The sequence below is a fragment of the Eucalyptus grandis genome, chromosome 11 (assembly GCF_016545825.1).
Source record: "Eucalyptus grandis isolate ANBG69807.140 chromosome 11, ASM1654582v1, whole genome shotgun sequence".
NCBI lineage: Eukaryota > Viridiplantae > Streptophyta > Magnoliopsida > Myrtales > Myrtaceae > Eucalyptus > Eucalyptus grandis.
This window is the reverse complement of record NC_052622.1, coordinates 1,638,669-1,665,997: the sequence shown is the minus strand read 5'-3', so window position 1 is coordinate 1,665,997 and position 27,329 is coordinate 1,638,669. Positions and strand designations below refer to the sequence as shown.

Genomic DNA, 27,329 nt, shown 5'->3' with positions numbered 1-27,329 from the left:
TATCTCATCTGCATGTGTAGTCAAATTTGAGAAAGTGAAACTGCCCTTCATGGGAACGTGAACACTTGATATATGGTATCAGAGTTGTCATTAGAATACTGCAGCTAATCCGATGGACGGATGATTCAAAAGCGATGCATCCTGCAGTTTGCATCTGCGAAATGAACGAAAGCAATTCCAGTAAAAGGATCCGCATGAGCAGTGATTGACAGGCTTGCCTTGAGATCGAGATCGCATGTTCAAAAGAGCTTGTACATTCGCAGCCTGAAGTCAAAGGAAAAGATTTTCGGGTTGAATCTAACGTCAAAAAGAAAAGATTGCACGGCAGATATTGAGACTCAAGATGTCATGCATTGCATATGCAGTTCCAGCTACTAGCTGCGTGTCTAATCCGTAGACAACCAATCTTTGTCAGAATGGAGAGTGGCAGAAGAGACTGATTCCGCTAACGGTTTAGAGAAAGTGTCCAAAATGTGTAACAACCTTATATCTCAAATCCATCTGTTTTCTCGTACAGATTAGTTGGAATTGATGGACTGATGAACGTGTAACAATCACTTACCGCAAAAACCTTGTAGATTTTCTTGGACCCTAACAAGAACAAGTCCGCAAGTTAATGGAATAGTGGCGAACATGGATGCCCTGACATTTTGTTTATGCCAAAGTCTATAGGTTACTGAAAGATAGCTCATTCTAATTCCATTTCAAATGTAGGAGCATGTTTCCGGCCAGTAAAATTGTCACCAGCTCAGCACAGATGAGGCCCATTGGGCTGGACCTAGCTCATCGTAAAATTATTTTAGGTGGGCAGGTTTGGATAAGCCACGATCCTCAACGCTCGACCTGCCTAAACTCGACTCTTTTGTTTCGATATTCTTTTGGATTAAATACAATTTAGTCCCGTAAGTCTCGGTGTACATGTGATTTGGTTCTCTGACTTTTGTTTTATGCAATCGAGTTCTCTATCATTCTCTATTTGCGTGGTTTGGTCGTCATAATTTTATTTTGTTCATTCAAGACCTCGATGTTCTTGTTTTTTTTGCAATCAACTACTTCATTTATCTGTTGTAATAACATTATCGGTTCTTTTTTTTTTTCATTTTTTTTTTTTTGCAAATTCGGCACCACTTGAGCATTGCGATACATTTTATGCCATAATGACAATGCTATGTCATTAACTAATTTGAGGTTTAGCGACAGCGATTGATCAGAAGGATTTGATTGCACAAATTATAAGAATTAGGGTACGTTTGATAACTATTTTGTTCCTGTAAAAAATTTCTGTTTAGAAATGTTTTTTTATTTTGTTTTTGAGAACAATTTCTAAACATTTAAAAGTATTTGGTAACTGCTTAAAATTTTTGTTCGGAAATAAAAATGCGTTTGGTAAACTCTTAATTTTTTTGTTTATGTTATTTTTTTAATACTTTTATTATATTTTTATTATTTTTCTCTTTTTTCTTTTTCCTTTTCTCTTCTTCTTCCTCCTTCTTTGTGGTTGGTCGTTGGTGGCGACGATGGTTGGCGATTGGCTTGGTGAGGTTTGGCAAACTCACCTAGCCACTGTGAGCCTCCACAAACCTCACCTAGCTAGTTGCTGGAGACTGATGGTGGCAATGGCTAGTGATCGACTAGGAGGAAGAAGAACAAAGAAGAAGAGAGAAGGAGAAAAGAAGAAAAAAAAAGAGAAAAAGAAAAATAAGTTGGGTTTAGTTTTGGAATTTTTCCTAATAAAAAGTAAGCTTTTTTTTTTTTTTTAACTATTATCATGCTCCAACTCTACTCTTGAGAATAAAAAAATTTACCAAACGGATTTTGTTTTTTTTTGTTTTGTTTCTAGAAACAAAAAAATAGAATCATTCACTGTTGGGCAAGTTAACTAATAGACCCTTAGAGGACTTGATTGTACAAAACAGAACTTAGGAAAATCAAAGAAGTTAGAGAACTTGATTAAATAAAACAAAAGTGGACTGAATTGCACGAATGCAGAATGAGGTTTGCACTCGACCGTATCCTTCTCAAGTCATGGATTGGTATGGGCCTAACCTTTATGGCCCAAACTTCATCTGTTCCGTCCTGTCTCCCGACCCAACGCATAGGAAAACCTCAAAAAGATTCACTAGGCCCGACCCGAGCTCGGATCGTGGGCCGGTGGTAACGGGAAGCTACAGACAGGCCCATAGCAAGTAAAACTCCCAAGGCCCAAGCCCAAATCCCAAACCAGGTACGGCCGAACCATTATTATAAACAGCAAGCACGCACGCGCGCACGCACGCGCACGCAACCTCCCCCAGGCCCCCCACTAGCAGCAGTGGTCAGTTGCTGCCCGTAACCGAGCCCCCCAGGGGCACTTCCGGAAAATCGCCCACCGAACAATACAGCCGTCCACCCTGAAATGCCCAATCTACCCCTCTTATCCAAAAGCGAAGATCTCCCCCGCCCTCTCTCTTTCTCTCTCGCTCCTCTGCTCGTGGAGGAAAAAGCTCTTCCCTTTCGTGGGATCGAGAAGTTCTGCTCAGTTCTGCTCCCCGCTTCGACTCCCGATGCTTCCCCTGAAACTTCGCCGGCGGCGATCGACGTCGCCGGCGGGGGGTCGAGCTCGAGGCGGAGGCGGAGGAGGAGGCGGGGGGTGACGATGTGGAGATGGAGGGGGAGGGCAAAACCGTCCCGGGGGAGGGAGCGGCAGTGGAGGTGGGAGTAACGGGACCCCATCTCGACGTCAGAGCAAAAAGCACTAGGCATGGGGGAGGGAGGATTGCTCTTTCGTTGCGCGATTCGCAGCAATTCCGAGTTCGGCAACACGTGGCCTTCGAAGTGACGCTTTTGTCCCTCCCCTGCGACCCCTGCCTAACGCTCGCAATCCCCCTCTCTCTCCTCTGTGGGGAGTGTCTTTGTGCGGTGTCTCCCTGTATTTTAACTCTCTTTTTACTCTGGGTCTTAACGTGCGCTTAGAGAGAGAGAGAGAGAGAGAGAGAGGTGGGGAGGGGAGGGACTAGGGGAGTGAGAGTGATTTCCAGAAGCGGGGTCGAGGTGGGGCTGGTGATCGTCGGCGCCGGAGAGGCTCGGCGGGGCCCGGGGAGAAATGGCGGACGAGAGCTCCGATGAGTGGCTTCCCTCCGGCTGGACTGTGACTGTCAGAGTGAAGCGGAGCGGCCGGAAGGATAGGGTAACTTTGATTACTCCCGCTTTCTTCCAGGGAACGGCAGAAAGCTCCGGTTTTTTTTCTTTTTCTGTTGCCCTGTTGGCTTTAATTCGTTCTGCTCCGGATTGATGCTCGGTTATCTTTTTGCCTTCTGCGCTCGGGTGTTCGTTAGCCGGGAGATTTTTTAGCTTGGGTTGCTTTCAATTTGCAATTTTGAGGCTGTTGTTACTGGTCATGTCGTTGGCTGGCCATTGAAATTGGCATTATTAACGTGGGTTTGGAGGTGCTTTGTTTATTAGAGATGCCTATGCTGCAGTTGGAGCGGCAAGAGATGTATGCTTGTGTCTCTCATGATCGTGTAAATTGCTGGGTTGCATGTAGTGTTTAGGGCTTTGTGGTAAAAAAAGGAAAAGGCTTGATAGGTCGATAGCTTTCGATGTCTCCGTTTTTGTTAGTTGAATTAGTTCCTGGTGTTTGGATGGAGTGAATCGTGGGGAATAGAGGGGGAACTAGTAAGATACTTTTGGCGGGATGGCGGATTTACGGCGAGAAAGAGGGAAGTTGGGGTAAGTTAGAGGAAAGGAGTTCATCTTCCTCAAAACTAGTTCCATATTTCTTTCCATAAGTGATGGAGATATGAATCGAATCGGAATCTAATCCCCTCAAAGCATAATTTGACTTCCAAAGATATCGGAGCAAACGCTGCTCATTTCAAGAGCATGGCATGATACCGGTGGGTTCGTTTCCGTTTCTTTAGATGTCAGTTTATGCTTCGAGGACATTAGATTTCCATTTCTGTTCATATTCCCATTACTTTTGGGAGGAAATATGGAACTTTTTATGCGGAAGATCAAATCCTTTCCTCTTACTCACCCCAACTTCCTGCTTTCTTACCATAAAACCGCTCTCCCACCAAAAGAATCGTACTTCCCTTTCTCTTGAACTTGTTCTCTTCTTTCAAGGCCACCTTGTCGATACATAGTTGTGATCTAAGCACCGATCAAGATATGGGGGTTTTCACTTCAAGGCTCTTATATTAAAAGAACATCCATTTTCCTTTCCTCTGCCACTCGAACTCTTAAGGTTTTCCGGAACAAATGTGTATGTGCTGTGACTGTGCTAGTTCTATGACTGCTTATAACTTTCCTTTTTCCATTGGGTAAGGAAGGATAGAGTGGGTGATATTTGCTCCCTTCTCTTATCTAATTTAATGAATTTCAGCACAGAACCAAGATGAAAGCATTCTGTAATAAATTCGTGTGTGGTAATCTGGGAATGGTTTGGCTTCAACACGTTCCTGTGTTCACGAGATCTAATGTCTCAATTTATTTTGGAAATTTTTGGTAGTTGCGACTTTTACAAGGTTTCATGTCTGTGCAGCTTTACACCTCTCCTGATGGAATCAGATACTCTACCAAGGTGGAGGTGTTGCGCTATCTGAAAACTGTACCATGTAATTCTCCTCAACCAAAAGAGGAGAAAAATGTCCTCCTTGAGCAATCTGTGGGCAGTTCTTGTGATGGCATTGTACACACCGACTCTTTTCCATCAAAAGAGGATAGAAAGATCAACCCTGATCAATATGACAAGAATCGCTATGATCACACTGCACGAAACAGCCCTCCTCCATTCAAGGAGGAGCATAAGATTGGCCTTGAGCATTGTTCAAAAGATTTTTCGTGCAATGCTATAGAGAGTGGCTCTCCTACTTTCAAAGGGAAGAAAATCGTTTGTGGCGATGCTGTAGACAGCTGTACTCTTCTTCCCGTAGGACAGGAGGTTGATCTTGATCGACTTGTGAAAATGGTTTGTAGTGAAAGTGCAGAAAACCACTCTACTCTAACCAGAGAGGAGGACAAGAGCAGCCATCAGCAATCCCCAAAAGATGTTTGCAGTGACACTGCATGGATCTCCTCTTCTACTTTTAAAGAGGAGAAAATATTCAGCCTTGACGATTCTGCAAAAGAAGCTCATGAAAACAAGACAGAAAGTACCTCTCCTAGTTTGAAGCAGAACAACAAAGCACGGCGTCAGCAGCCTACTGTAAATGTTCGTCAAAAAGTTGTTTCCATTGTCTTGTTTTGATAATTGCGCTGTATTATCATCATTCTCTTCTAATTTAAGATTTTGCTGTTTTAAGCAATCTAGGTTGTAGTTGAAAAGGTTGTGGCAGAAGGGTTACCCGAGGGATGGACCAAAGAAATTAAAGTGAAAAGGAAGAATGGTACCATCATCAGGAGAGATCCGGTATTTGATCTCATCTCTTGTTGTGCTCATAATTAAGTGGTAGTAGTTTCCAATCTTTTGTATGTCTCTTCCATCGCCTTTCATATTTTGAATTCAGTATTCTTCTATCATGGCCTTGCATCATAGCTTAATCTTCCTTTATGTCTAGCTCAGACTTGATGCAATCCAAGCAGGCAATGCGTGAACTATCCTTCATGCTTTTCTTTTAGACCTAAAAACCATCTCAGATATTTATTTCTGAAGTGGCATCCAATTTTTGCAGTACTACACTGACCCTGTGAGTGGATATGTCTTCCGCTCGATGAAAGATGTCCGTCGATATCTTGACACTGGAGACATTGGGAGGCTTGCATATAAGCCGCCAGACAAAGATGAGATTGATGCTGAATTAGAAGACAGCAAAATCACTGTGAGTGAGTATGAAGTTTTTGTTTTGCGATCAGTCAACTTTTAATTTCCCTTCGCTTTACATGAATACCTCAGTTCTCAGATGGCACATTGTTTGCATGTGATCTACTCTATTTAGAAATTGTAATGTTGTCGCCCTTTATAGCTAAGATTTTAGTAACTGCTGGTGAAACTATGGGAGCACTCATAAAAATGTCAAGTTCTACGTGATCTGATTTAGTATTTCCTACTCCATCTGGCTACCACTACTAAATACATATGTCTTTTTTTTTTTTAAATGTTTCGGCTGATGGAATAGATTGAGATTAGACTTAAACATAGAAATGTATCTTCATGGCATTGCTTCTTTGGCAATCCTGGCATTATGAGATATGGTGGTCATAAGGAGTAAAAAAATGTTACTACTTTACCTGCAGATGTGGATATTTATTGGAGATAGAGAGTTTTAAGGATATTGTACATGAAACCTATGTAACTGAAATCCTGATAAATTTACCAGACTAGATGGGAAGATTTGGTTTAGTCGGGTTTGGGTTGAGGACCAGTTCAGGTTCGTCAGACGTGTTTGGGTTTGGGTTGGTTTCTAGATATGTTGTTTGTCACTTGACCATACATTTTAAAGCAGATAATAAGAATGACGAAAAGAACTAGAGAGTTATAATTGAGTAACCACCTGAGACTGGCTGGATCAACCTGTTGTCCAGTCCAGGTTGGTTGGATTGGTTTCTTTCTTCCAAACAATTGTTGGTACTATGGTTGTCAATTTTGTTCAATTTGATATTTTACCAATTGAATCTCTTAGAAAAATAAAGAACGAATTCAAGTCTAACGTCAATTGATCAGAAGGATGTGAATCTTGCTATCAAGTTCAACATTCATATGTAAGATCCATGGAGCACCTGATTTGACCAAAAGATGGAAATGGAAAGAAATGTCTTGTAATGGTTTATTGCATAGACTGTCACTTATTCATCTATTTGCTTTCAAAACCCTACCTTAGTACCTTCGTCATATTTCAAACAAATTATTCTACTCACAGGTGCCAAAGTTATGCTGGGAACAAATTTAGACAGGTGGTGTTGAGTTGATGGCCATGACCTATGGTTCTTTGATTCAGCTCAATTGGTGTAATGCATGCTTATGTTGACAGTGTGGATGTCAATTCTTAGCCTTGCATATCTTATTTACTCCACTTTACTGATATTAGTTCTTGTTGTCAGGTTGCAAGTTGAGATTTTTGTAAGATTTGGACTTATCTGTTGTATTGTCTTTTTGTTTCTGCCTTAGTTGCCCGTTGTTACCAAGAAGCAGAAATTATCGGTTGTTGAAACTGAAGGTACAGATGATCAGGGATTGCAACAGAGTGAATGTGTGACAGATAAACATATGCCTACATCTGACCAACCTGAAGAAGTCATACCTGTACTTGGAGGTAAGCCTAATCACCATTGTACTTGGAGCATCTTATTCCCTATCTTTATATGTTATAAACAAGATGACCATCTTGCAGTTTGTGGAAGTTCTGTAGATGCTGTGGGCAGGGAGGGAACTGATTTCAGCTGCTCAAGAGTTTCTGATGCTGAAGGTCTAGAGCAGAAGCAAGAGAAGAGCAACTGCAGTGAAAAGGATCTTCCAGTTCCTGAAGGCAGAACCCTCTTTGAGGAGCATTCGCAGAATTTGGTGGTGGCAGAAGGAAACAAAGAGATCGAAACTTCCATCCAAAAATCCCAGGAGAAGAAGAAGAAGAAGAAAGGGCTTGCCGTTCCTCAGCGAGCTTCAAAACGACTTGCTGGCATTGCCGTTGATCCCACAGTGGAAATAACAACAGTTCGAGCAAATAGAGGCCCGGCAAAGCATGTTAATCAGGAGGAAGTTAGTCAGGCTAAAGATACCACAAGTGGTAGTGGTGTTGCTCCTGAACCCCAAAGTATGGAACAGCTTGGGCTGCAACAAGACACAAAATGCACTGGCGAAGCAGAGGAAGCTAAAGAAACTTCTGAGGTGGTGGCTGCGTGCAAAGAAGATTTTGAAGACTTAGAAGACGATAGAAAGAAACAAGGAGGCGCAAAACCATTGCAACGGGAGAGCTTATCTATTGCAAGTGAACATCCTGGAAATGTTGAATCTGTTCATAAATCTGAAGAGAAGCCAGTACTGCCTTTTGATCTGCCTTCTGAGGATATACTTTCTGATCCATGCATCGAATTTGCTATAAAAACCCTCACTGGTATAAGTTTTGATACTTCCACTGAGAGTGCACTTGAATTCAGCAATAGCAGGAACTCTTTAGGGGACTTGGCTCATCTTAATGTGCATGGTGAAAACATGGAAACTGAGAAAGAGGAGAATGAAAAGCAGGGGTGTGGTGTTGTTTTGCCTCTTCAAAAACTAGCTCAGCCAGAAAAACATGTGGGGAAAGTTAGTGCTGAAGAAACTGCTGGTGATGTGCCGGGCTCCTCTCTGAACTTACCTTTTGGGGATTCATGGGCGGATCCGTGCATTGAATTTGCTATAAAAACTCTCACGGGTGCGATTCCTGTGGAGTATGGTTTGGACGTACATGACTTGATTCAGCAACAGATGCGTTCATCACAAATGCAAGAAGCTAGCGACTTGAATTTGTCCAATGCTGGTCTAGATAACTTTTGCCGAACTGATTTGTTGTGGCAGCATTCTGCCGACACGGCAGTTAAGCCTGTCTGTAGACCTCAAGCAGGATTAGTGCCCACGGCACCACATACTGGCAATGTAGATTTCCAAAGATCAAGTGGAAGTGTTCGACGCCAACACCGTCAGGACAGAAGCAACAAATGCCAGAGATAGGGTGAAACCACTATCTCATTTTAATCAAATGACTCTGTACAGGTAGGAGAAACATTCAGAGCATAAACTTTCAAGCTTTGATTCACTGTGCATTTCTGAGCCAGATTGGTGAGCTTTTAGTTTGGTTTCATAAACTCTCTCCATCTTTTCTGCTGCAGGTCCATCATAAGCTCTCTTCTGGATGCAAATGCTTCCTGAAAGGAAAGTATTTTGTATTGATTTCTCTAGCTAGTCTGACATGTCACCTTTATTGTAATCTGTAATCTCTTGTTGCCATGGAACGGTGTATTGGGCGTTTCCCATTGTGGCTTTTTTTCTTCCGCAGTCGCTGCCCTCATAGATACACCTTTTGTTTGTTGAACCAAAAAATCATTATTCATTTAGCTTAGCATTGACTAATAGATAAGGAGGGTAGTGGGGGTTCTCCAAGAAGTGCCTGTCGTTGCTCCTTTGAGGCATTTTGTTTGATAGGCTCATGAGGATGCTGGCTCTGTATTATGACAATAGATTCTGGATATTCGAAGAGGTCCCAAGCTGTAACTTCTAGTTTCTTTATTCGGGCATTATGTCCTCTTGCTGCCGGGTAGGCTTTACCCTTTTGGGAGATGAAGCTGTGGCTGAACTTGCAAGTGCCCGTTTGATTTGGTACCGAGGTTCACTTGATTTTACACCATGGATGTCTGATCAGCTGCATTGCACCAAGGTTATGCTGTCTTCTCTTTTTAAGGCCACCAAGGTTAGTCCATCTTTGTTCTTCTTTTTCCTTTTCGCGGGTCTAAAGGAAAACTTACCTAAGGGTGTCGAAGGGCAAAGATTGGTTTGGGTCGCCCCGTGATGCCCGACCCATTATTTCTCGTAGAAAATGTAACCCGGCGGGTCGCGATCAGCATGCCGGCAGAGAAAATGTGGAAGACATCCATTGCCCTGTCATTTCAGGAAAGAGGAGTCGCGAACGTTTTTGTCATTTCTTATTTCTAAAACGTTCCGTATGGCCGGCAAACGATTCCGGTGCAGAAAATGGTTCAATGCTAGCAACAAAGAGGTGAAGGGCCGACAAGTGGATCGGGCCACCGAAAGCATTAGGGTTTCCTTTTCTGTGTTTCATGGATGGTTTCGGGTCGTTTCTGGCTTATGACTCAAAACCAAACTAAAACCATTAACAGGTCTTTTTACTTAGGGTGCGTTTAGTAACTTACCATATAGTGATCAATTCTATTTTATTTTTTTTTATCTCCGAGAATAGATTTGAAATATAATAAATCTTTTGTTTTCGGAAATAAATTTGGTTCCAAAAGAACAGATTTCGAATGGAATTAAGGAGTAAAAAAAAGTTGTATTTTGTTCTCGAAAATAATTTTGGAAGCAAATCAATCCAAATTTTCTTTTTGTCTTTTCTCTTCCTCTTTTATTCTTGTTTTTTTTCCTTCTCTCTTCTTTTTCTACCGTCGCTATCGCTGTCCACCGTTGCCAATCGTTAGCAACTGGTTGGGTGAGATTTGATGAGCTCATTGGAGGCTCCCTCGAACCTTCTTTGGGTACTAGTTGTCGATGAGGCTCAATTGACGGGGCACTGCATCCCTAGGGCCTGACGACTCTCCAGCAAGATTGTCAACTCTTGTTTGACTGGTTGCCGGCGACCATCCAATGCTTGAGGAAGAAAACAAATAAAAGGAAAAAGAAATAAAAAAAGAAAAAAAGAAAAAAAGTAATAAAAGTAATAAAATTATTAAAATATTAAAAGAAAATGGTTTGGATTAGAAATTTTAAGGATAGTGCTAAACGCAATTCTATTATAGAAGTAGAAATTTTAGACAATTATCAAGCGCCTTTAAAAATATAAAACTTGTTCTTGGAAACATAATGATTATCAAATATACCCTTACCGTCCGAATCAAAAGAAAATTCATGTCAGAAAGAATTAAATTTTTTTCAATTGAATTGGTTTGGTTTGAATTCAACAATTTTGCTTACACACATTAACTTGGAAATCAAATATCCGTGGCAGGTGCCCACTAGCTTATTCATAAGGGTACAAAAAAATAGCATCACGTAAAAGTTTCGAATGGGTCAGGACAAATCTTTTTCTTTTTGTACTCTAATTTTTCAAGTCAAAAGACTCAAAACTTATATTAAACTCAATAGATGTGTCGATTCTGATTAAGATCTGAATAAAAAGTTACGGCAGTTTAGTATTTGTTTGAGAAATTAAAAGTTGAGGAGACAAAATAAATTCCTAAGTTGCAATTTTACTCGATTAGATTTATGTTGGAAAAATTTCTCAGTGCTCAAAATGAACAAGGAGGATCGAAATTTCCAGTTAATTTGGCGGGGGGCCCAGAAACGAAAAAGAAAGCCCCTTTTCACTCCCATTCCCGCGCTCTTCAGATTTCTCCATCACAATCGACCCGCGTCGACGGAGGAAACCTTGCCGCCGCATCTCCGGCTCCGGCGGCGCTCGCTGAGTCCCATCCTTTCTCAGGTCCTTTCTCAACCCTACTCGCGAGCAATAAAAATCGTTTCTTTCTTGCTTTCTTGCGCTTTTCTTCTCGCTTTTTCAATTCTTGTATGCTTATATGGCGGGAGATGTTCTACTGGTTGCTCCCCAAGCTCTCGATTTTCGTCGAAGAAACAAGAATCGAAACTGGGTTTTCTTCTATTTTGGCGGGTGGGTTGACTAGGAGTGTTCCGTTTTGGGATTGCAGAATTTTGAAGTAGTGTAATTGAAATGAGATTGCTGTATGCTTTATTGGACTCGAAAATCTCGAGGTGTCGAGTCACGGAGCAAGTGGGTTGATGTCTAACGAGTTTGGTCTTGGTCTATCTTGGTGGCTTATCGTTGCCTACCGATGTGATCTCTCTGGTACCGTTCAAAATGCTTGCTTGCTGTAGGGGGCAGGTTGTGCCGAATGAAATGGGTTCGCGAGCTGGCGTTGGATAATGCTCTTGGTCCATTGGTTTCTGAATGTTCTGCTTCATTATAGAGCTGATATAAGCATTTCTGGGGTTTGCAGGGAGGATACAGCGCAAATGCAGATTCAATTGAAGTGTAGCTGTGGGGATGGAAGCTGCCCTGAGTGGGCCATCGTCGAATTGCAAGGCGTGGTTGAGGTTCAACCGTCGTTCCAAGGTCAGCTGCAAAACCTTGAAATTGGAAAGCTTTGCCGTCCTTCGTCACAGGTTCGTGTAAATGTCATCTCTATCCATGTGTCTTAGAGATGGTCGCTTGTTGAAATAGGCTTTGCTTCTTTCTATCCGAGGATGTAGTACTCAACACCAACTTCCCCGTCCCCCAGGAAAAAAAGATACTGCATTTTTCCGGGTACATGCTGTTTTTATATGTATGTAGCTCTATTTCCTTCAGTACTTTCTAGCTCTGTCTGGTCTTGCTTTCGCTTCTGACTGTCGTAAGAGAGTAACTGGAAAACTATCTGTGGCTTTTCAGTGTTTTTCTTCTTCAAGATTTCAGTCCTCTCCTGATTCTTTTGTCTTCACATACCAAAATTTAAGTTTTTTCATGTTGGCGTTTTTCAGGAAGTCTACACTTTTACTGTTGGCTATCATGAATTAACGGGTTCAAAAGTGCTGCTAAAGAAACCATTTCTGGTTTTGAAGAAAGTAAAACTCATGGATGCAGAGCAAAGCTCCAATACTGATTCAGCCAATTCACCGAAGGTTGAGCTAGAAGTTGTTGGCATCATCAGGCATCGGATATTGTTCAAGACCAGGCCAAAGGCCCTCATTTCCCGTAAGCCCTCATATGCTGCTTCTTTGAGTGATGACATTGATTGCAAGGCTCTTTCTTTGGACTGAAGTGCCTGTTGAATTGGGGATGAGATTTCTTGTGACTTTGCTTTGTGGGATATATGATAGTCTTGGATTTCTCTTTTAACTTTGTACAACCTAAGAGAGATTCCTTTTAAGCTCTTAGCATTATGTGCTTCTTAGTTGGTTCTTCTTCTTTGACTCTGGAGCTGGCTGTGTTTCTGTGGTTGAAAACAATCAGCTCTTATGGATGGAAGGCTGTTTGGCATGATAAGCTCTTCCCATCCTTGAGTTCTGGAACACTACCTGCATGTTTGCTGACAGAATTTTGTGCGGTGCCATTTGTTTTTCCAGATTGCTTTTGGCTATTCTCTGAATCTGTAACCTTAGTTTAAGCTTGACGTGACTTTGACTTAGTGGGTACTCATACAAAAAACACTCATTCTCGTGTGACTTCCCGAGATAATTTTGCAAAACTAATGATTTGTCTGGACGGAAGTACTACAACTCATATAGGCAGTTGACAAATTCCAGGTCTCCTTGCATTTGGTGTTTTGACCACCAGTGTCTACTCGTTGGTTATGTGGTCAAACAATATACGATATAGGCAGTTCTCCTGATATATGAACTGTTGAAGAACCCGCATTCATCTATCCCGTTATCTTAGGTCTCTGTCTCTACCTTGCAGTTTCTTTTTACCTCCTCTTTTCCTCTTTCCTTCTTTAAATTTTAGTTATTTGGGTGAACACTGTTTGTTTCATCCTTTCCTGGTGGGTCAGTTGTAGGTTGCACAGTTATGCTAGTTTTTCGTACTGATTGTTTGTCTGATGATGTTCTCCTGACTCTCATATTCCTCAGGACCAGAGCCGGTTGTCAAGGCAACAGCACATGCATCGGGTTCAATTGCGTCAAACTCATCTCAATGATCTCAATGATATGAGCAAGGGTGTTGGAGGACCTGGAGCTGGTACTTTATTAAAAAGAGGACTTTCCAGGCTAATTGTGGCAACAACTCTATGCTCCCATTGGTCTACCTGATCTGTTTTTGGCAAAAGTTGCCAAAGTCTTTTTGAATGTGGAAACTCTGAAACCTTTCAAACGATGAAAGAATGCCTTTCTACTTGTACTTGTGTTTATGCAAGCGCTCTACTTAAGATATGTGTAATTCTGGCTCTTCCATGTTTAAAATAACGAACTTCGGCACTTCTGGCTTCGTTGAAAGCTCTACTGGCCACTAAATTCATTTTGCTGGCTGACATATTCTTTTTGTTTATTGGTGCTTGTGTTGATTCTGTGTTCATCCTCTCTTTTATTTCTCTTCCATGGTTTTCTTTCTCCTTGTCCTTCCAATCAATTAGATTTGTCAGGTACTCAAGAGCATAAGAACTATAGTCTTCCTTTCTGTGTTCATCCTCTCTTTTATTTCTCTTCCATGGTTTTCTGTCTCCTTGTCCTTCCAATCAATTAGATTCGTCAGATACTCAAGAGCATAAGAGCTATAGTCTTCCTCTCTATGTACCGTTAACAAATTGAAATTAGGCATATGATTTAGAATCATTTGATGACAAATGCAACATGTGAAGCCTTTCAATCCAACCTTTCCAAGTATAGGGGAGCAAAGATGCAGCAAGTAAATCTGATTCTAGAGACATATCAATGCCAAAAATATGATCAACTAAGGGGAATATGACCCTCGCAAGGTGTAGAAGCTTTCCATCGAAACTGAAGGAATGACAAGAAACCTTGAAAAAGGGCCTTCTAATCTTGAAGCTGGAAGGATCCGGCATCATTATTTGGAAAACCCTACGGAAGAAATAGCGAAAGTGAAGCAGTAGATTGCTGAACTTAAGGAGCACGGTCTTCCCACCCAACATTCGAGACAACTAGCTGATCCCTTTGATTGCTGAGCTTGAAGAGCATAGTCTTCCCCAGCAACCGAGGCAACTGGCTGATCCTTTTGCCCCAGCTACTACTCCAACTCTGTAGCTTAATAGTTCTCTAAGCTTTACTAGAAATATTTTTGCAGAAATCTCAGCTAGGCAAGACTTGGTGCCTCGACGCCGTAGTCAAAACCCTACAAGAGTTGTAATATAAGGACCCATCACCTTACCATAATGAGTAAATTAAACACGAACGAAAAGTTTAAGGATGATATCGCATATTGACCCAAACTTTGAGGACTATTTATAAAAAGGAATGACCTCCTTATTTCATGAGCAATCCCAAAAGCTATTTATGCAATTTGATTTCAAAGGAAATGTAACCCAGAAGACCAAAATGTGTTTTGATTACATTGGATGCATCAATTATGCTCATGTCTTGTCAAATAGGTATTTTTCTTAGCACTTCTTTAATTTTGCTTTGCATTTTTATCATGTCCAACCTTAAAATTAAATATCGTAGTACATCCGAGAATTATGTGCTTGATTTGACAAAAAGAACTTTAAGCAAATGCTTTGTTGATCCTCTATGAAACTATATAAAGAAAAATCAATGCTTGTGACATGATACGTTACTTTTTTCATCTCATAATTATATTAGTAAATGAAATTTAGATAAGTAAATTCTAGCCTAACAGTTTTCTTTTTTCTTTTTCTTTTTTTCTCTTTTAGCTTCCGCGATAAATAGAAAAGAACAAGGCTCACGTTCCTCGTGAAAAACTCAAAAGGGGCCCGGCATTTTCCGATAAAACGAAGAAAGCCAATTTTTCCTTTAAAAAGTCCGAAAAACGAAAGCGGCGCGAGGCTGTCTTCCTCGTCCTCTTCCTCCAGCTAGGGTTTCGATTCAATCTCCCCTGCCGGATCGCCGTTCGCCGGCCGGACGAGGGATTGCGGTAACCCTTTATTCCTTCATCATCGAATGCGATGCGATGTCCGATCGGGTCGAAATCGGGTGTATACCGTGGGGCCAATTGGCTGTTGTGTACGGATTGAGATGGGAGAAGCATTTCCGGCACCGCCTTGGATGCGTTCCCGCTTTTAGAACCTTCAATGATTGAGCAATGAATGAGGAAGAGTTTGGATCGTAGCGGCGTTTCATTTCTCTGTCGATTATGATTTCGCGTAGTGATTTCGCTGCTTTTTTTTTTTTTAATCTAAAGATTCTGGCTTTGCAATATTATGGCTGTGTGGCGGCGTCGTGGGATCGGTAATCCGGTGATGAAATAGAGAATCAGTCATGGCGGATTATGATTGCCGATTTTTTTATTTTTTTATTTTTTGGTTTTGTGTGTGTTTAATCCTGCTGTAGCATGTCAAAGTACCATCTCTCTGTTGAATTACTGAAACTGTTACATTTTCCGGGTGGTTGCAGCGGGAAGGCAAGTCAGTGAAGGGACTCCCGATACTTCTGCGATTGAGAGGACCGGCAGTTTGACGAGATGAAGTAATTATATCTCATGCTGGATCTCTCTCAGTACATAATTGCTTTTCCAACTTTGTTATCAATTTCAAAGGCTTTAGTTGGCGATATAAAGGTCTGGGAATTGTCCCCGATGAAGGATCAATATCAGTGAGATGTAAATTGCGTCATAACACACGACACGATAATGTCTTGGCTTTAGTGTGTTCCATGTGATTTTTTAGCTTGCAAATCTAACAAAGATCGCTCTTTTTTATTTTCTGAATTATGGCGGATTCAATGGATTAAATTCTGAATCAGCTGTGTCATCCTAAGCACCTCTATTGCTATCCTTGCTAACTTCTAGTTAAAGAGACCATGGAATTAATATGCAATCCTGAGGCTGCTTTTCTCATAGATCAGAGTTGTTTTTCCGATAGTCAGAGCATTAATGTACATCACGTGCTACCGAGTATTGAGACGTTAATTGTCATCATGGTCATCACATAATCCTCTAATTGTCCTGCATTGCTTCAATGGACTAACGTGTTTCACAGTCTCAAACTTCTACTCTGTAATTTGGAATAGTTTCTAAGCTGGAAGGATGGAAAAATATTATTCACTAATGTTGCTATTGAAGGATGGGGCTGCTTTTCTCATAGATTAGAGTTGATTTTCGGATATTCGGAACATTAATGTGCATTGCGTGCTACTGAGTAGTGAGACGTCAATTGTCATCAAATATTATTCACTAATGTTGCTATTGAAGGATGGGGCTGCTTTTCTCATAAATTAGAGTTGATTTTTGGATATTTTTGGAACATTAATGTGCATTATGTGCTACCGAGTAGTGAGATGTCACTTGTCATCATGATCATCACATAGTCCTTTAATTGTATTGTGACACTCTACTGAACTAACGTGTTTCAGTCCCAAACTTCTACTCTGTAGTTTGGAATAGTTTCTCAGCTGGAATGATGTAAAATATTATTCGCTAAAGTTGCTATTGAAGGATGGCCTCTGTATTTGCTTGATGATTAGATTGGATTAAGTTTCCAGAAAAAAAAAAAAAAAAAAAAAAGTATGGGATTAAGAACCTGGTTGAAGGACCGCTGGGAATCTCCAGGAGGAGTTCAGGTTAGGGGATACTAGACAAATAGTTTCATTAGGATTTCTTGGTCATTAATATGAACATGCATTGTATTGATGACAAGTTTTTTAATTTTTATTTTTACGTGCATTTAAAGTGATACAATTGGAAAGTGACGTATACATGTTTTCTGGACCTTCAATATGTTGGCACATTGTCATCTATGGTGTTGCCATCAAGGATGTACTTATCTCAGCTTTTTTTCAGGGGTAACAAGAGCCGTGTGCAGTGGGATGAGAATAATTTGGGTGAGATAGAAGCGAATAAACCCGTTAGGCAGAAAATTACAGAACCCAAGACGCCGTATCATCCCATGATTGATGATGATGGTAGGCTGTTATGTATCTCTGCTCCACTTGAAAGTGCCGTGAATGGTTGGCTTCCTCTTCTTAGTTTGATAATAAGATGATGGATGGCCCTTGATCTCCCTGACTGATGATAACATGCCCTCAGAGCTTTAAAGAGTTAAAACTTTCCTGACATATTTTTTAGGACTAGATCTCCATTGAGGTTTTAATATTTCTGTTACAATCAGTGCAGGATTCAGACTTACTCCCGCTTAAAAGTTGTTTTCTGTAGGTTCGCTATCTCCAATGCGGGGTCCTTTTGATGAGTGCGTCGATGATCACGCAGAAGCTATACTTACTGCTCTAAATGATGTGGCTTCTTCGAGTACAAAATCTAATAGACGATCTGGCTGGACATCATCTGAGGATGAGGGAGATGCTATGGAACCAGATGATGAAGGTTTGCAAATTTAGCTATGGCTTCTAGATTTCCCACCTTGCCTTTTATAGAGCCGTCATGTCTTATAAGCTGAGAAATATCTAGTTACCTAAGAATTGCTGCGAATATTTGGTATTCTAGCATGAGGAGAATACGTTTGGGAATAAGTCGATGCGTTGTTAAATTCCGTACCTTATTTGATTATCTCTGTTATCTTTTGTTAGATTTTTTTTCTTTTGTACTCTTTTGTTTGGAGACAGCACGAGATATTTTCCTTGACGACTTTAGTGATTGTGAAGATAGATACGCATTATCTACGTGTGGTATTCTTTCTTCTTTTGACTTGCTTTGCTTGTGCTTTTCACGTTGCTACTTTTTCTCCTTTCCATTGGGTCTGAAACTGTTCTCCATCACATGTTGTCGGAAGTTGAATAGCTTTGTTTTTGGCTTTTGTATGTTCAGATTCAGAAACTGACAAGAGCGGGATGACCTTCAGGGAGCACAGACGAGCGCACTACGACGAGTTCTTGAAAGTGAGAGAACTCCGGAAGCAAGGGTCTGTGCTCGAGGAAGTGGAGGAGGACCCTGAAGAGATGGAGAAGGCCAACGGCGCGCACGATTCCTCGTCATCTTTAAGCGCCGGCGTGAAGGACATTGAGATCGACGACAGCACGGTCTCTTCGGCAGGGCTGCCAGCTAACACAGCTTAAAAAGGCTGTACGAGATCGAGCCAAGACTCAAAGCTGACTGTTTTATTGTTCTCTTGTTGTATGCTGGTTATATATTTGGCGCAATTTTCCTTTGTTGTGTACAGGCAAGTGACCTTTCGCCCACCTTGTGTGGTGCTCTTGCTCTGGCAATTTCCATCGAGTCGTCTTCTCGGCACGACCCGAAAACACTTCTCAAGGTTTTTTCCGACATCGAACTACAAATATCTGTGTAATCTCCTCGCACCCTATGCGGCGATATCCATTCCATTTGATTAGCTCCTCAAACCGATGGCGATGGAGTGCGATATTCGCGGCTTTCGCGACCGACCCCCGAACCAAGCCCTGCTGCTAAACTCCAAATTGCAATTCGGCAGTCGCGGAACACATCAGTTCTTGCTTGCATCGTGCGTTGGGCCATCTCCTCGAGCGTTCTTGGTGACTTTTTCGCGCGTGTCGAGCCTCTTGTCCATCTCTGCATGGCGAAAGTACCCTCCCCTTTTGACTCTGACCACGTCGATGGGATACATCTGGAATTCGGGGACCACTTACATACATGGTCATTGGCCAGAACGGACCGAGATTTATATAAGCAAAAGACAGAAAAAGGGACAAAAGGAGGAGGGAAAAAGAGCGATAAAGTTGTCACTTTTATATGTGAGGATAACGATCGCAATCTGCGCAGAGCAACTGCAGCACCAGATTCTGACTCTGTGTCTTCTTGTGGGCCGCTGGCTGCTGCTGCTGCTGCTGCTGCTGTGCTGTGCTGAGATGAGATGATGGATACTTTGTCTTCGATTCTCCTTCCGAAAAATATCTCACCGAGTTTTCCCTTATTTATATCTTCCGGGGGCCCTCGAAGATATTTCTGTCCTCTCGCCCTCACCCTTTTTTCCGACGTGGTCCAGACTCCATACCCGCCTTCTAGAGTACGCCAATGCCTAGCCTACTCGCCCTCCCGTCCACTTTCAGCGTGTCTACACTCCATGCACTACGGAACCATCCGGCCCTTTTGCACTTTTTAGGGACCTTTTGGTGGTGCCAAGGGCACGAGCCGGCAGTTTGTGGTTCGAATCCCGGCCACGGCATGTGGTCTCTAGTAATCGAATGTGTCGTGATTCTTTAGCGGGATAAGTAGATTAATCCCCTCGCGAAATTACAAAATTCTCTAGTTCCATCGAATGAAAGTAGCTTTGACCAAGACGATTTCTTATTATTACTAATGGTAATTTTGATGTCAGACGTGGTTATCTTAAAGGAGTCTCTAATTTTACTGGCACATTATTGGAGGAAGAGCCTATCAAAAGACGACACGCGGGCAAGTTTCTTCTCCTCCACCCGTCGTACCATTAAATGTGTAGAGTCCCATCTGTAAAATTTATAGTCCGGGCGACTATTTTACATACGATAAGACATAGCGAAAGTCAATAGATATTTCAATAATCAAGTCCACATTCTAGACATTTTATGATTTTGATTACTTTATTAAAAGCTGGAAGATTAATTTCACAAAACCTCTTAAGAATCTTTCCTAGTCCCAAAGTAGGGACTCCAAAAACAGCCCTCCCTACACTCATATAAAGCGCAAAGCTTATACAATCTGTCTGCAGAGAGCTCCTGGAACATACGACCCAGAAAAACCTTAACCCCGACCGAACCCCATCTCTCTCTTTTTTTCTTCTGACTTCCTGCACGAAACTCGGCCGGCTGGCGATGGCGTCGCGGGCGCCGTCGGAGGCGTGGAGGGACGAGAAGCATTTCCGCTTCTTGAACTCGGTGGAGGCTTCCTTCGTGCGCACTGTCTTCGGAAACAAGAACGCCGACGGCAGCGGCGGCAGCGACGACGGCGGTCTCCGCCTTGATCGGTATCTTCCCGACAGCTCCGAGTCCACCCAGGATTTGCAGTCCCAAAGGAGGAAGAAGACCGCAACCTCGTCATCGTCATCGTCTTCAGGTGAAATTGAAAAAAAAAAAAACAGAAAAAATAGAAGGAAAAATCCCCCTCCCTTTTCTTGCCAGTTTTGGTAGCATTTTTTTTTTTTTTTAAAATTTTAAATTTTTAATTTTTTTGCTTGAATTCACTCTGAATCATTCATTCTTCCAATAAGAGGGTCGAAAATTCGGATTTTCCACCTTTCTTTGAAGCGTTAGATAACTTAGTTGAAGCTCCTTCATCTAATCAAATAAATCGATTAATTTCTATAATTAAAATATCCTCTCAAAGAGCGAAGTTTCCAATTACGCATTACCTTCAATTTGTGACTTTAATGCATGGTAATCTCTTAACTTTGTATTAGGGAGAAACTAATCGTCGAATCAATTTCTTCAATTAAAATGCGATTTTCTGAATGCATTGCTCGATTACTCCAGGGAACAAAAAAAAATGCAATATAATTAGTCAATGCGACAATTTTTATTAATTCATTTAAACTAGATCTTTTTTAATTAACCCTTTTTTAGCAAGTAATTAACCCTTTGACGGGCTTGATTTTTCTTTTTCTCTTTTTTGTCCTATTTAATTTCCGACAAAATTACATGAATTTTTTTGTTGTCTCGTATACCGAGAATCGATCGCTGCCCCGGAAGAATCTACGGAAAATGTCGAATATGCCACGGGGGCAGGCAGATATTTGTGCCTTTTCCTGTTCCTCCGCTTTTACGTTCCTTTTTTCCCCGCCTTCTTTACTATTTATTTTGCTTTTTTACTGTTTTACTCATCTGGGTTTTTTTTTTTTTTTTTTTCGAGCATCAGACGGGATGGGGCCAGGTCGAGGGCGAGATCGGACGGTAGGCAGGACAGGAGATCGAGGAAGGTTTCATCGCAATCGAAGAAAAATTCCTCTCACGATCAGGTCGGTGCTCATCAAAAGATCCGCCCTTATTTTAAGTGCTCACCATCAGATATTTTACAATGGGAGCTGAGAATATCGCGAAAAATCATAAATTTTAAAAAATATTATTTTAAAAAATAATTACATGTATTTTTTGTAAAAATGAATAAATAAAAATATTATTTAGTAATTATTTTAAATGATATAAATAATTATTTTTTGGGAAAATAAATAAAATTTGAGAAGTCATGACTCCAAATATCTGATTAAGCTGGTAATGTTTTTGCTTAGTTATGATGAATTTCTGTAATTAGGATGATTGATGTAGCGTACCTGACCCGATGCAGGTGGTCCCACAGCTTGCTGATATCAAAGGTTGAGAGGGGACCCATCAAGTGCAATGCCCCGTTCTGGAGGCGACACGTGGCACCTTCCAACCAATGAGATTTGGGATGAAATTCTAATTTTCCGAATTTAAGGGTTTGTTTCTTAGATTTGGTTGAAGTGCATGTGAATGGTTTAGCAAGTAATTTGGAGGGAATAGTGAGTTTATTATTTAGCGGGTGGGCTTGACAACGTATGATATTTAAAAAATAATTTTTTTCTTTTCACCAAACCGTGTAGTAATGGGCATTATTGGAATGTTTTGATGACATATATGATCATAAGATTTGACTTTCTACTGCGCATAACATCACTTAACTTTTGATTTGTCGGAATTTGATTCGACCACGAAGTATCTCTCATCAAAAGTGAATTTTCAATTTTTTTATAAGAGAAGACATATTCTATGATGATTGCGTACAAGATATGGCACTAGAGCACAAAGAAACCAATAGATGCGTTTCAATGGAATTCAATCGATGTTAAAGTACATAGGACTTTGCCAAAATTTCATTGACGAAGTGAGATGATGGAATTAATCAGCGGCGAAGATACAACTAAAATACACATCCGAATTTAATTATCAAATATAACGTGATTGCCCATAAGTAATTTTTTAGCACTTTCAACCATGCCTTCATATCTCCAAAGCTTTCGGCTTCACATCTTCACATTGCCACGATATCTTACTTTTCAGCAGTTACATTTTCAAAAATTGTACTTTGATTCTCCATATTTATTTGTCACCACCTTAATGGTCATTCAAGTCATTACTTCTTATCACGATCGGTTGTGCTCCATTGTCTTGTCCACAAACAATTTTCACCTTGAATGCCATTATGCTTGAACTTTGCACCCACTTTATTAAAAAAAACAGTTAGTTTTCATGTAATTTCTTTCATCCAAGTGGGAGTCGACATCTCTGCCCTTTTCTAACCTTTTAACAATTTTATCATGATAATTGTCGATCAACAGTTGTATCATATATTAATAGTTAATAATGGTCATCAATAAGTATAACCATCAACAAAAATTCCAATGACTAGTATCTCCATCGTAATCAGCATCTTGTTGATGGCCACCTCACTTGGTCTCAAGTCATATGCTTACTAGAATTGATACCACGCCGACTACAGTGTCAGTGACTCAGTTGATTTTATCGGTGTAAACAACTTATCTACCACATTAAGTGATTTTTTAACTTAAATTAGTCAATTAAGTCGTGTATAATTAGTGGTTACAAAGCTCACTGATTGGCTTTAGATTTTTCGGTACTTGATAATGGCTATCAAACAAATTCTCTGCGTCAAATCAAAGCGGTTGGAACAAGTAATGTGATATCTATTGGTAAGTTTACTTTAGAGGATTTAGAAGGTTAATCCATCAATCAAGAAGAAAAGGATGCCTCACCTAATCCGGACATCATTAATTTGAACTCCATATTTGCTAAGATTGTCCTCCTTTCTTTTTTTTTGGCTTTTCCAAAGTCATCAGCATCGACTGGTGCCCATCGCTCATTCACGCACGTCGCGAAACTTTATGTCCGTTTTGATTTAGTGGTATTTTGGGCTAGCTTTGTCTCCTAAATGTCCACCTAAGTCACATTAAAAGGTGGAGCCAAGCTATCCATACTACGCTATTTTTGATTCACCTTGATTTGCCAGGATTATAATTGGATTCGAGTTTCTATCTCCTTCACGAACCAATTATCCTGTCCTTTTCACCGTTTAGTTAAACAGCAATAATACTCCACAAATGCATTTTGTTCGGCCATGCGAAAATGTCTACTACAACAATGGATGTGGCCGAGAAAGGGTAGTCTCGAGGAATATTGTTAACACCTAATCATATCTTTGGGATTGAGTAGGTTTGACTCCAAGCATTGCTTAATCTATTTCCACCTCTGAAAAAGTCATAAACTTATTTTATGGCAATAAATTCAATATTAATTTTTTTTTAATTTGACCAATTTAGTTTTAAACTTTTAGTTGATGTTTTGATGTAGTTCTTTTGGCCAATTTTAACTTGAAAATTCTAATTTGAATATTTGTGCAATTTTTTTTTTTTTAAATTCTAAAATTTTCCCCTTTTTCCCTTTTAATTTATTTCATTCTTCTATTTTTTACTATTTCCCTCTTCTAGCCACGTGCGAGGACCACAATGCCCTTGTTGGCCCTCACCTGGCCTAGATCAGGCAAGGGCATTGCAACTCTTGTTGAGGCCTTGACAATCGGTGGAGAGGAATTAGAAAAAAATGAAAAATAAGAAGAAAAGTGTACAAACTTCTTTTTTTAAAATTACAAAAATTATCCATATCAATATTTATCGCGCCATATAGGACAATTGGTATCTATCTTCTGATCATAATTGGTCTAAAAGATTACATTAAAAAATCGTTAAAAGATTTAAGGCTAATTAAATTGGAAAGTCGATTGAATTAGTCACCACACAATAAGTTTATTACTTTTTTGGATAATTATCCCAGCCGAATATTAGAACCGGGACTTCATTTGAACTATGTGTGAAAATAATAAACTTGTTTTCTAATGCAGTCACCGATGGTATACGGGAAGAATTACGACTTTGTTTTTATTTTAGTGTTGTCCATTTGTGCTACCATGTCTTTGCTCGGGAATAATGCGATGTCCTCAAAATAACCATCCAATCCCATTCTTCCACACAATCGATTGCAATTTTTAAACCTTTTCGTTGACCTTATCTCATTTTGGGTTATGCTCATCATCATTGGAAATACCTTTTACACTCGCATTACGTTTAACGGCGACTTTTGCAATGAAAATCGTCAGAATTCGCTCAATTAGATTGTTGCATATCTTGAGTTCGATACTTCCGTAGGGAAAGTGGGAAACTATAGTCATTTTCGCCGGTGACATAAACAAACATGGAACTGCAACTTGTCCAAATTCGAAGAGTCAGAGTAATATATCTACCGTTTCATCCAACATGAAAAACATCATTGGTTCTAATTCTTTCGAGAGATCAAATTTATATAAAACTGCCATGAGATAATTATATTAAGAGTTCAAATTTAACACAAAAAGTGTAGATTGTTAGAATTTTTCAATGAAAATTTCAAATCCATTCTATATTTTAAATAAGTCATTTCATCAACTCCATAAAATATATTCATACACGTGATTTTTGTCGAAACATATTCAGTTTTAAGACTATAAAATTTAAAAATTATGACCAGACATAGGTTTCGCTGGTCTCTACTCCATCAAGAGATTCTAGGAGTCAAATTTCACGAAGAAGCTGGATCCTCGTAGAACACCAGCATCCTAGACGACAGTTTTCTCCGGCAAGCAGGCAGACATCGGGATCCCCTTCCCAGGGTTTTCCTCCTCACAGCAACCTCGAAATTCCAGAAGAAGAAGAAGACGACGACGACGACGACGACGATGCTGCAACCGCTCCTGGCGACGTACAAGAACGTCGCCCTCTACGCCTCCCTCGCCCTCTCCCTCTCCCTCCTCCTCTCCTTCCTCCGCCTCCCCGTCCTCCTCCTCCGCGGCCTCTTCACCTACATCCAGCCCGAGAACCTCGGCGGCGGCGGCGGCGGCGCCTCCTCCCCCTCCGGCCTCCGCGCCGCCATCCGGAGGCCCGGCTCCGATCCCGCCCCCTCCGCCGGCGGCCTCAATGGGTTCCAGACCCTGTCCTCCTCCACCAGTGCCGAGCTCAGGAAGCGGGGCAGATCCAAGGAAAAGTTCGAGTTCGACGAGAACAACGCCCAGATCTTCCGGCTCAAGCTCGACGAGGCCCACCTCGAGTCCAGGATCTATTTCCGTGAGTACGGCGGCGTCTTCGCCTTGTCCCTCGTCGGCGCTTCCTGCGCCGCGCTTAATCTATACTTGGACGGCGGGGCCGGGGTGGCGGGGATGGGGTCTTGGCGGACGGGTCTCTGATTCCGGTCCTGTTCGGATTCGTTGCGGTGTCCAAGTGGTTCTTGGCGCTGGCCAAGGTTTCCTTCGAGCGGTCGGCCTCGAGGAGGTCAGAGAAGCAGCTCAGCTTGTGCTTCGGGGTCCTGGGGTTTATCGCGGGGCTCTTGATTTGTTCGTCGCTTGCTCGGTCAAGTCTGGATTTTGATCTCGGCGCGGTTGATGGGTTCTGCGCGATTCTAATCGCGGGCTCGATGGGTTGCCTTGCCGGTTATCTTTATATGCCCGCCGCGAAGAGTGCCCGGGCGTTTTGGCTCGGAACTGATCAGATTCGATCCAACTTGTCCATAATATCTTGCGGATGGTTTGCGAGGATGGTGCTCTTTGCGACCTATCTGTTGAGTATTTTCACGGCATTGCTTTGGATCAATCCATTATCTAAAATGCTTATTAATGAAAGACTCGGCGATGGTAAGGTGGGGAGTTTGTCTGGTGATGGTGGAGATGCGGACAGATTACTTGGAAATGTGGGGATGTCGAGATCGGATTTTACCAAGTTTAGGCTTTGGTGCTTGCTGATATCGAGTGTCTTGCAAATCGCGGCATTTCGTTCGGTCTTTCAAATGTATCTGAACGAAGCCGTACTGTCGTGGTACCAGAGGTTGCACTCTAGCAGAGTTCCAGATTTAGATTTTAGCAGGGCCAAGGTTTTTCTCCACAATCACTACCTATGCCTGACTATCTTGCAGTTCCTGGCCCCCCCGAGCTTGGCACTTCTCTTTCTTGGCTTATCTCAGATCGAAGGTAACCCCTTTGGAAAGTTAAATTTGCAATGTGGCCAGCTACCTTGCTCGGCTGTTCTCAAGCAGGTGGCTCTGCTCATGGCTTGGTGGGTGGTCTTTGTTTGGACCGTGTTCACTTCTGTAACCTTGGTGCTATACCGTCGCGGTTTTTTGTATGTTTCCTGAGGACTCTTTCCACTTTCCTGATGACTCATTCCTCAGTAGGAAGGGCTACGCACACCAGCCCCGGTTGAGGCCTTTATCTTTTGGCCTTAGGGTGACAATTTTGACTAATTTTGAGTGGAGTGTCGCGCTTGTGAGACCCTTTGAAATGTTGATTTGATAGCTTCAATACATGGGACCACCCCAGCTCATTTCATTGCTGGATAGACTATATAATGACCTTTGTTGGCCACTGACTGACAACTGCTGGAGCTCTTGCAAGTTCTCTATTAGTTTGTTGCTGCTGGAGCCGGTAACTTCTGCATTGTCTGTTTCATGTTCAGTTCCATGCTTCTGTCAGTTCGTTTTGATTCTCTATCGTATGAATCTATAATTCAAACTGCTTCATGCCATATGGTTGCTACCTCACTGGTCTGGCTGTTCAATGCCTATCTAAGGGCCTGCCTAGTGGGTACCTGATATGGACTCAGCGACTGCTTCATGTCATGCGTGGTGTTTGATGCTAGTATTGGCCCTCAGAGGCAAAGTATAGTGAATTAAAGAACCCAATTAGTGGAGTCACTTAATTAGGTGCTATATCCTCTCTGTGCCTCTATCGTGCTATATGGAATGTTGTTTATAGGGTTTAAAAGGATTCTGTGATTGAAGTGAATGTGGAATTGTCAAAGAAGGGCATCATAAACTGCATTGTCAATTAATGCAATGCTAGAGAAGTTTGGTTCGATGGGCTGGAAGTCCATCCTTTGATGAACTTACATGCTCCTGGAACTTCTTCAACAGAACCATGCACTAATAATTTCAACATTGATTTCTTTTTATTTGTTGTATTTTTTTCCACTCTAGCAAACGAATTCCTTTAAATGGCCAGAGAACAGCTGAAGAACCCAAAATTTCCATCTAAGATATTCCCTATGCCATCGGCACCACTTTGTTTCTTGAAGTACAA

General features: G+C 41.4%; 5 protein-coding genes across 6 annotated transcripts; all 5 read left to right on the top strand.

Annotated features, from left to right (window-relative positions):
* Positions 1-2,690: 2,690 nt before the first annotated feature.
* LOC104424406 (methyl-CpG-binding domain-containing protein 13) lies at positions 2,691-9,183 on the top strand. Of its 2 annotated transcripts, none has more exons than XM_010036816.3 (7): positions 2,691-3,166; positions 4,523-5,191; positions 5,291-5,389; positions 5,652-5,798; positions 7,085-7,229; positions 7,326-8,662; positions 8,779-9,183. In XM_010036816.3, the coding sequence occupies exons 1-6, from the start codon at positions 3,083-3,085 to the stop codon at positions 8,618-8,620; spliced, it is 2,439 nt and encodes an 812-aa protein (XP_010035118.2). In that variant the 5' UTR covers positions 2,691-3,082; the 3' UTR covers positions 8,621-8,662; positions 8,779-9,183. The 2 variants fall into 2 exon arrangements, with proteins under 2 accessions (XP_010035118.2, XP_010035117.2); XM_010036815.3 differs by having other exon boundaries at positions 2,692-3,166; positions 7,308-8,662.
* Positions 9,184-10,462: 1,279 nt separating this feature from the next.
* On the top strand, positions 10,463-13,603 carry LOC104424405 (putative uncharacterized protein DDB_G0287975). The gene is made up of 4 exons (XM_010036814.3): positions 10,463-11,099; positions 11,632-11,797; positions 12,152-12,365; positions 13,241-13,603. The coding sequence occupies exons 2-4, from the start codon at positions 11,648-11,650 to the stop codon at positions 13,306-13,308; spliced, it is 432 nt and encodes a 143-aa protein (XP_010035116.1). The 5' UTR covers positions 10,463-11,099; positions 11,632-11,647; the 3' UTR covers positions 13,309-13,603.
* A 1,453-nt stretch (positions 13,604-15,056) lies between these two features.
* Positions 15,057-18,540, top strand: LOC104424404 (protein phosphatase inhibitor 2). The gene is made up of 5 exons (XM_010036813.3): positions 15,057-15,215; positions 15,695-15,766; positions 17,079-17,200; positions 17,451-17,618; positions 18,060-18,540. The coding sequence occupies exons 2-5, from the start codon at positions 15,762-15,764 to the stop codon at positions 18,305-18,307; spliced, it is 543 nt and encodes a 180-aa protein (XP_010035115.1). The 5' UTR covers positions 15,057-15,215; positions 15,695-15,761; the 3' UTR covers positions 18,308-18,540.
* Positions 18,541-19,844: 1,304 nt separating this feature from the next.
* Positions 19,845-21,820, top strand: LOC104424403. The gene is made up of 3 exons (XM_010036811.3): positions 19,845-20,258; positions 21,057-21,156; positions 21,483-21,820. The coding sequence occupies exons 1-3, from the start codon at positions 20,018-20,020 to the stop codon at positions 21,577-21,579; spliced, it is 438 nt and encodes a 145-aa protein (XP_010035113.2). The 5' UTR covers positions 19,845-20,017; the 3' UTR covers positions 21,580-21,820.
* A 2,904-nt stretch (positions 21,821-24,724) lies between these two features.
* On the top strand, positions 24,725-26,949 carry LOC104424402. The gene is given in 2 exon segments (XM_010036810.3): positions 24,725-25,401; positions 25,404-26,949. Coding segments are annotated over 2 exon segments (1,443 nt in total). The 5' UTR covers positions 24,725-24,941; the 3' UTR covers positions 26,387-26,949.
* The last annotated feature ends 380 nt before the right edge of the window (positions 26,950-27,329 follow it).

What these genes read in the sequence shown, in the direction of transcription:
- LOC104424404 (XM_010036813.3), top strand. An exon ending in TCCCATGATTGATGATGATG is followed by an intron (nt 17,201 to 17,450) that starts GTAGGCTGTTAT and finishes TGTTTTCTGTAG; the next exon opens with GTTCGCTATCTCCAATGCGG. An exon ending in TATGGAACCAGATGATGAAG is followed by an intron (nt 17,619 to 18,059) that starts GTTTGCAAATTT and finishes TTGTATGTTCAG; the next exon opens with ATTCAGAAACTGACAAGAGC.
- LOC104424403 (XM_010036811.3), top strand. Translation starts at nt 20,018, where the DNA reads ATGGCGTCGCGGGCGCCGTCGGAGGCGTGGAGGGACGAGAAGCATTTC. An exon ending in GTCATCGTCATCGTCTTCAG is followed by an intron (nt 20,259 to 21,056) that starts GTGAAATTGAAA and finishes TTCGAGCATCAG; the next exon opens with ACGGGATGGGGCCAGGTCGA. An exon ending in AAAATTCCTCTCACGATCAG is followed by an intron (nt 21,157 to 21,482) that starts GTCGGTGCTCAT and finishes GACCCGATGCAG; the next exon opens with GTGGTCCCACAGCTTGCTGA.
- LOC104424405 (XM_010036814.3), top strand. Translation starts at nt 11,648, where the DNA reads ATGCAGATTCAATTGAAGTGTAGCTGTGGGGATGGAAGCTGCCCTGAG. An exon ending in TTTGCCGTCCTTCGTCACAG is followed by an intron (nt 11,798 to 12,151) that starts GTTCGTGTAAAT and finishes GGCGTTTTTCAG; the next exon opens with GAAGTCTACACTTTTACTGT. An exon ending in GCCAAAGGCCCTCATTTCCC is followed by an intron (nt 12,366 to 13,240) that starts GTAAGCCCTCAT and finishes CATATTCCTCAG; the next exon opens with GACCAGAGCCGGTTGTCAAG.
- LOC104424406 (XM_010036815.3), top strand. Translation starts at nt 3,083, where the DNA reads ATGGCGGACGAGAGCTCCGATGAGTGGCTTCCCTCCGGCTGGACTGTG. An exon ending in TAGAAGACAGCAAAATCACT is followed by an intron (nt 5,799 to 7,084) that starts GTGAGTGAGTAT and finishes TTTCTGCCTTAG; the next exon opens with TTGCCCGTTGTTACCAAGAA. An exon ending in AGTCATACCTGTACTTGGAG is followed by an intron (nt 7,230 to 7,307) that starts GTAAGCCTAATC and finishes ACCATCTTGCAG; the next exon opens with TTTGTGGAAGTTCTGTAGAT.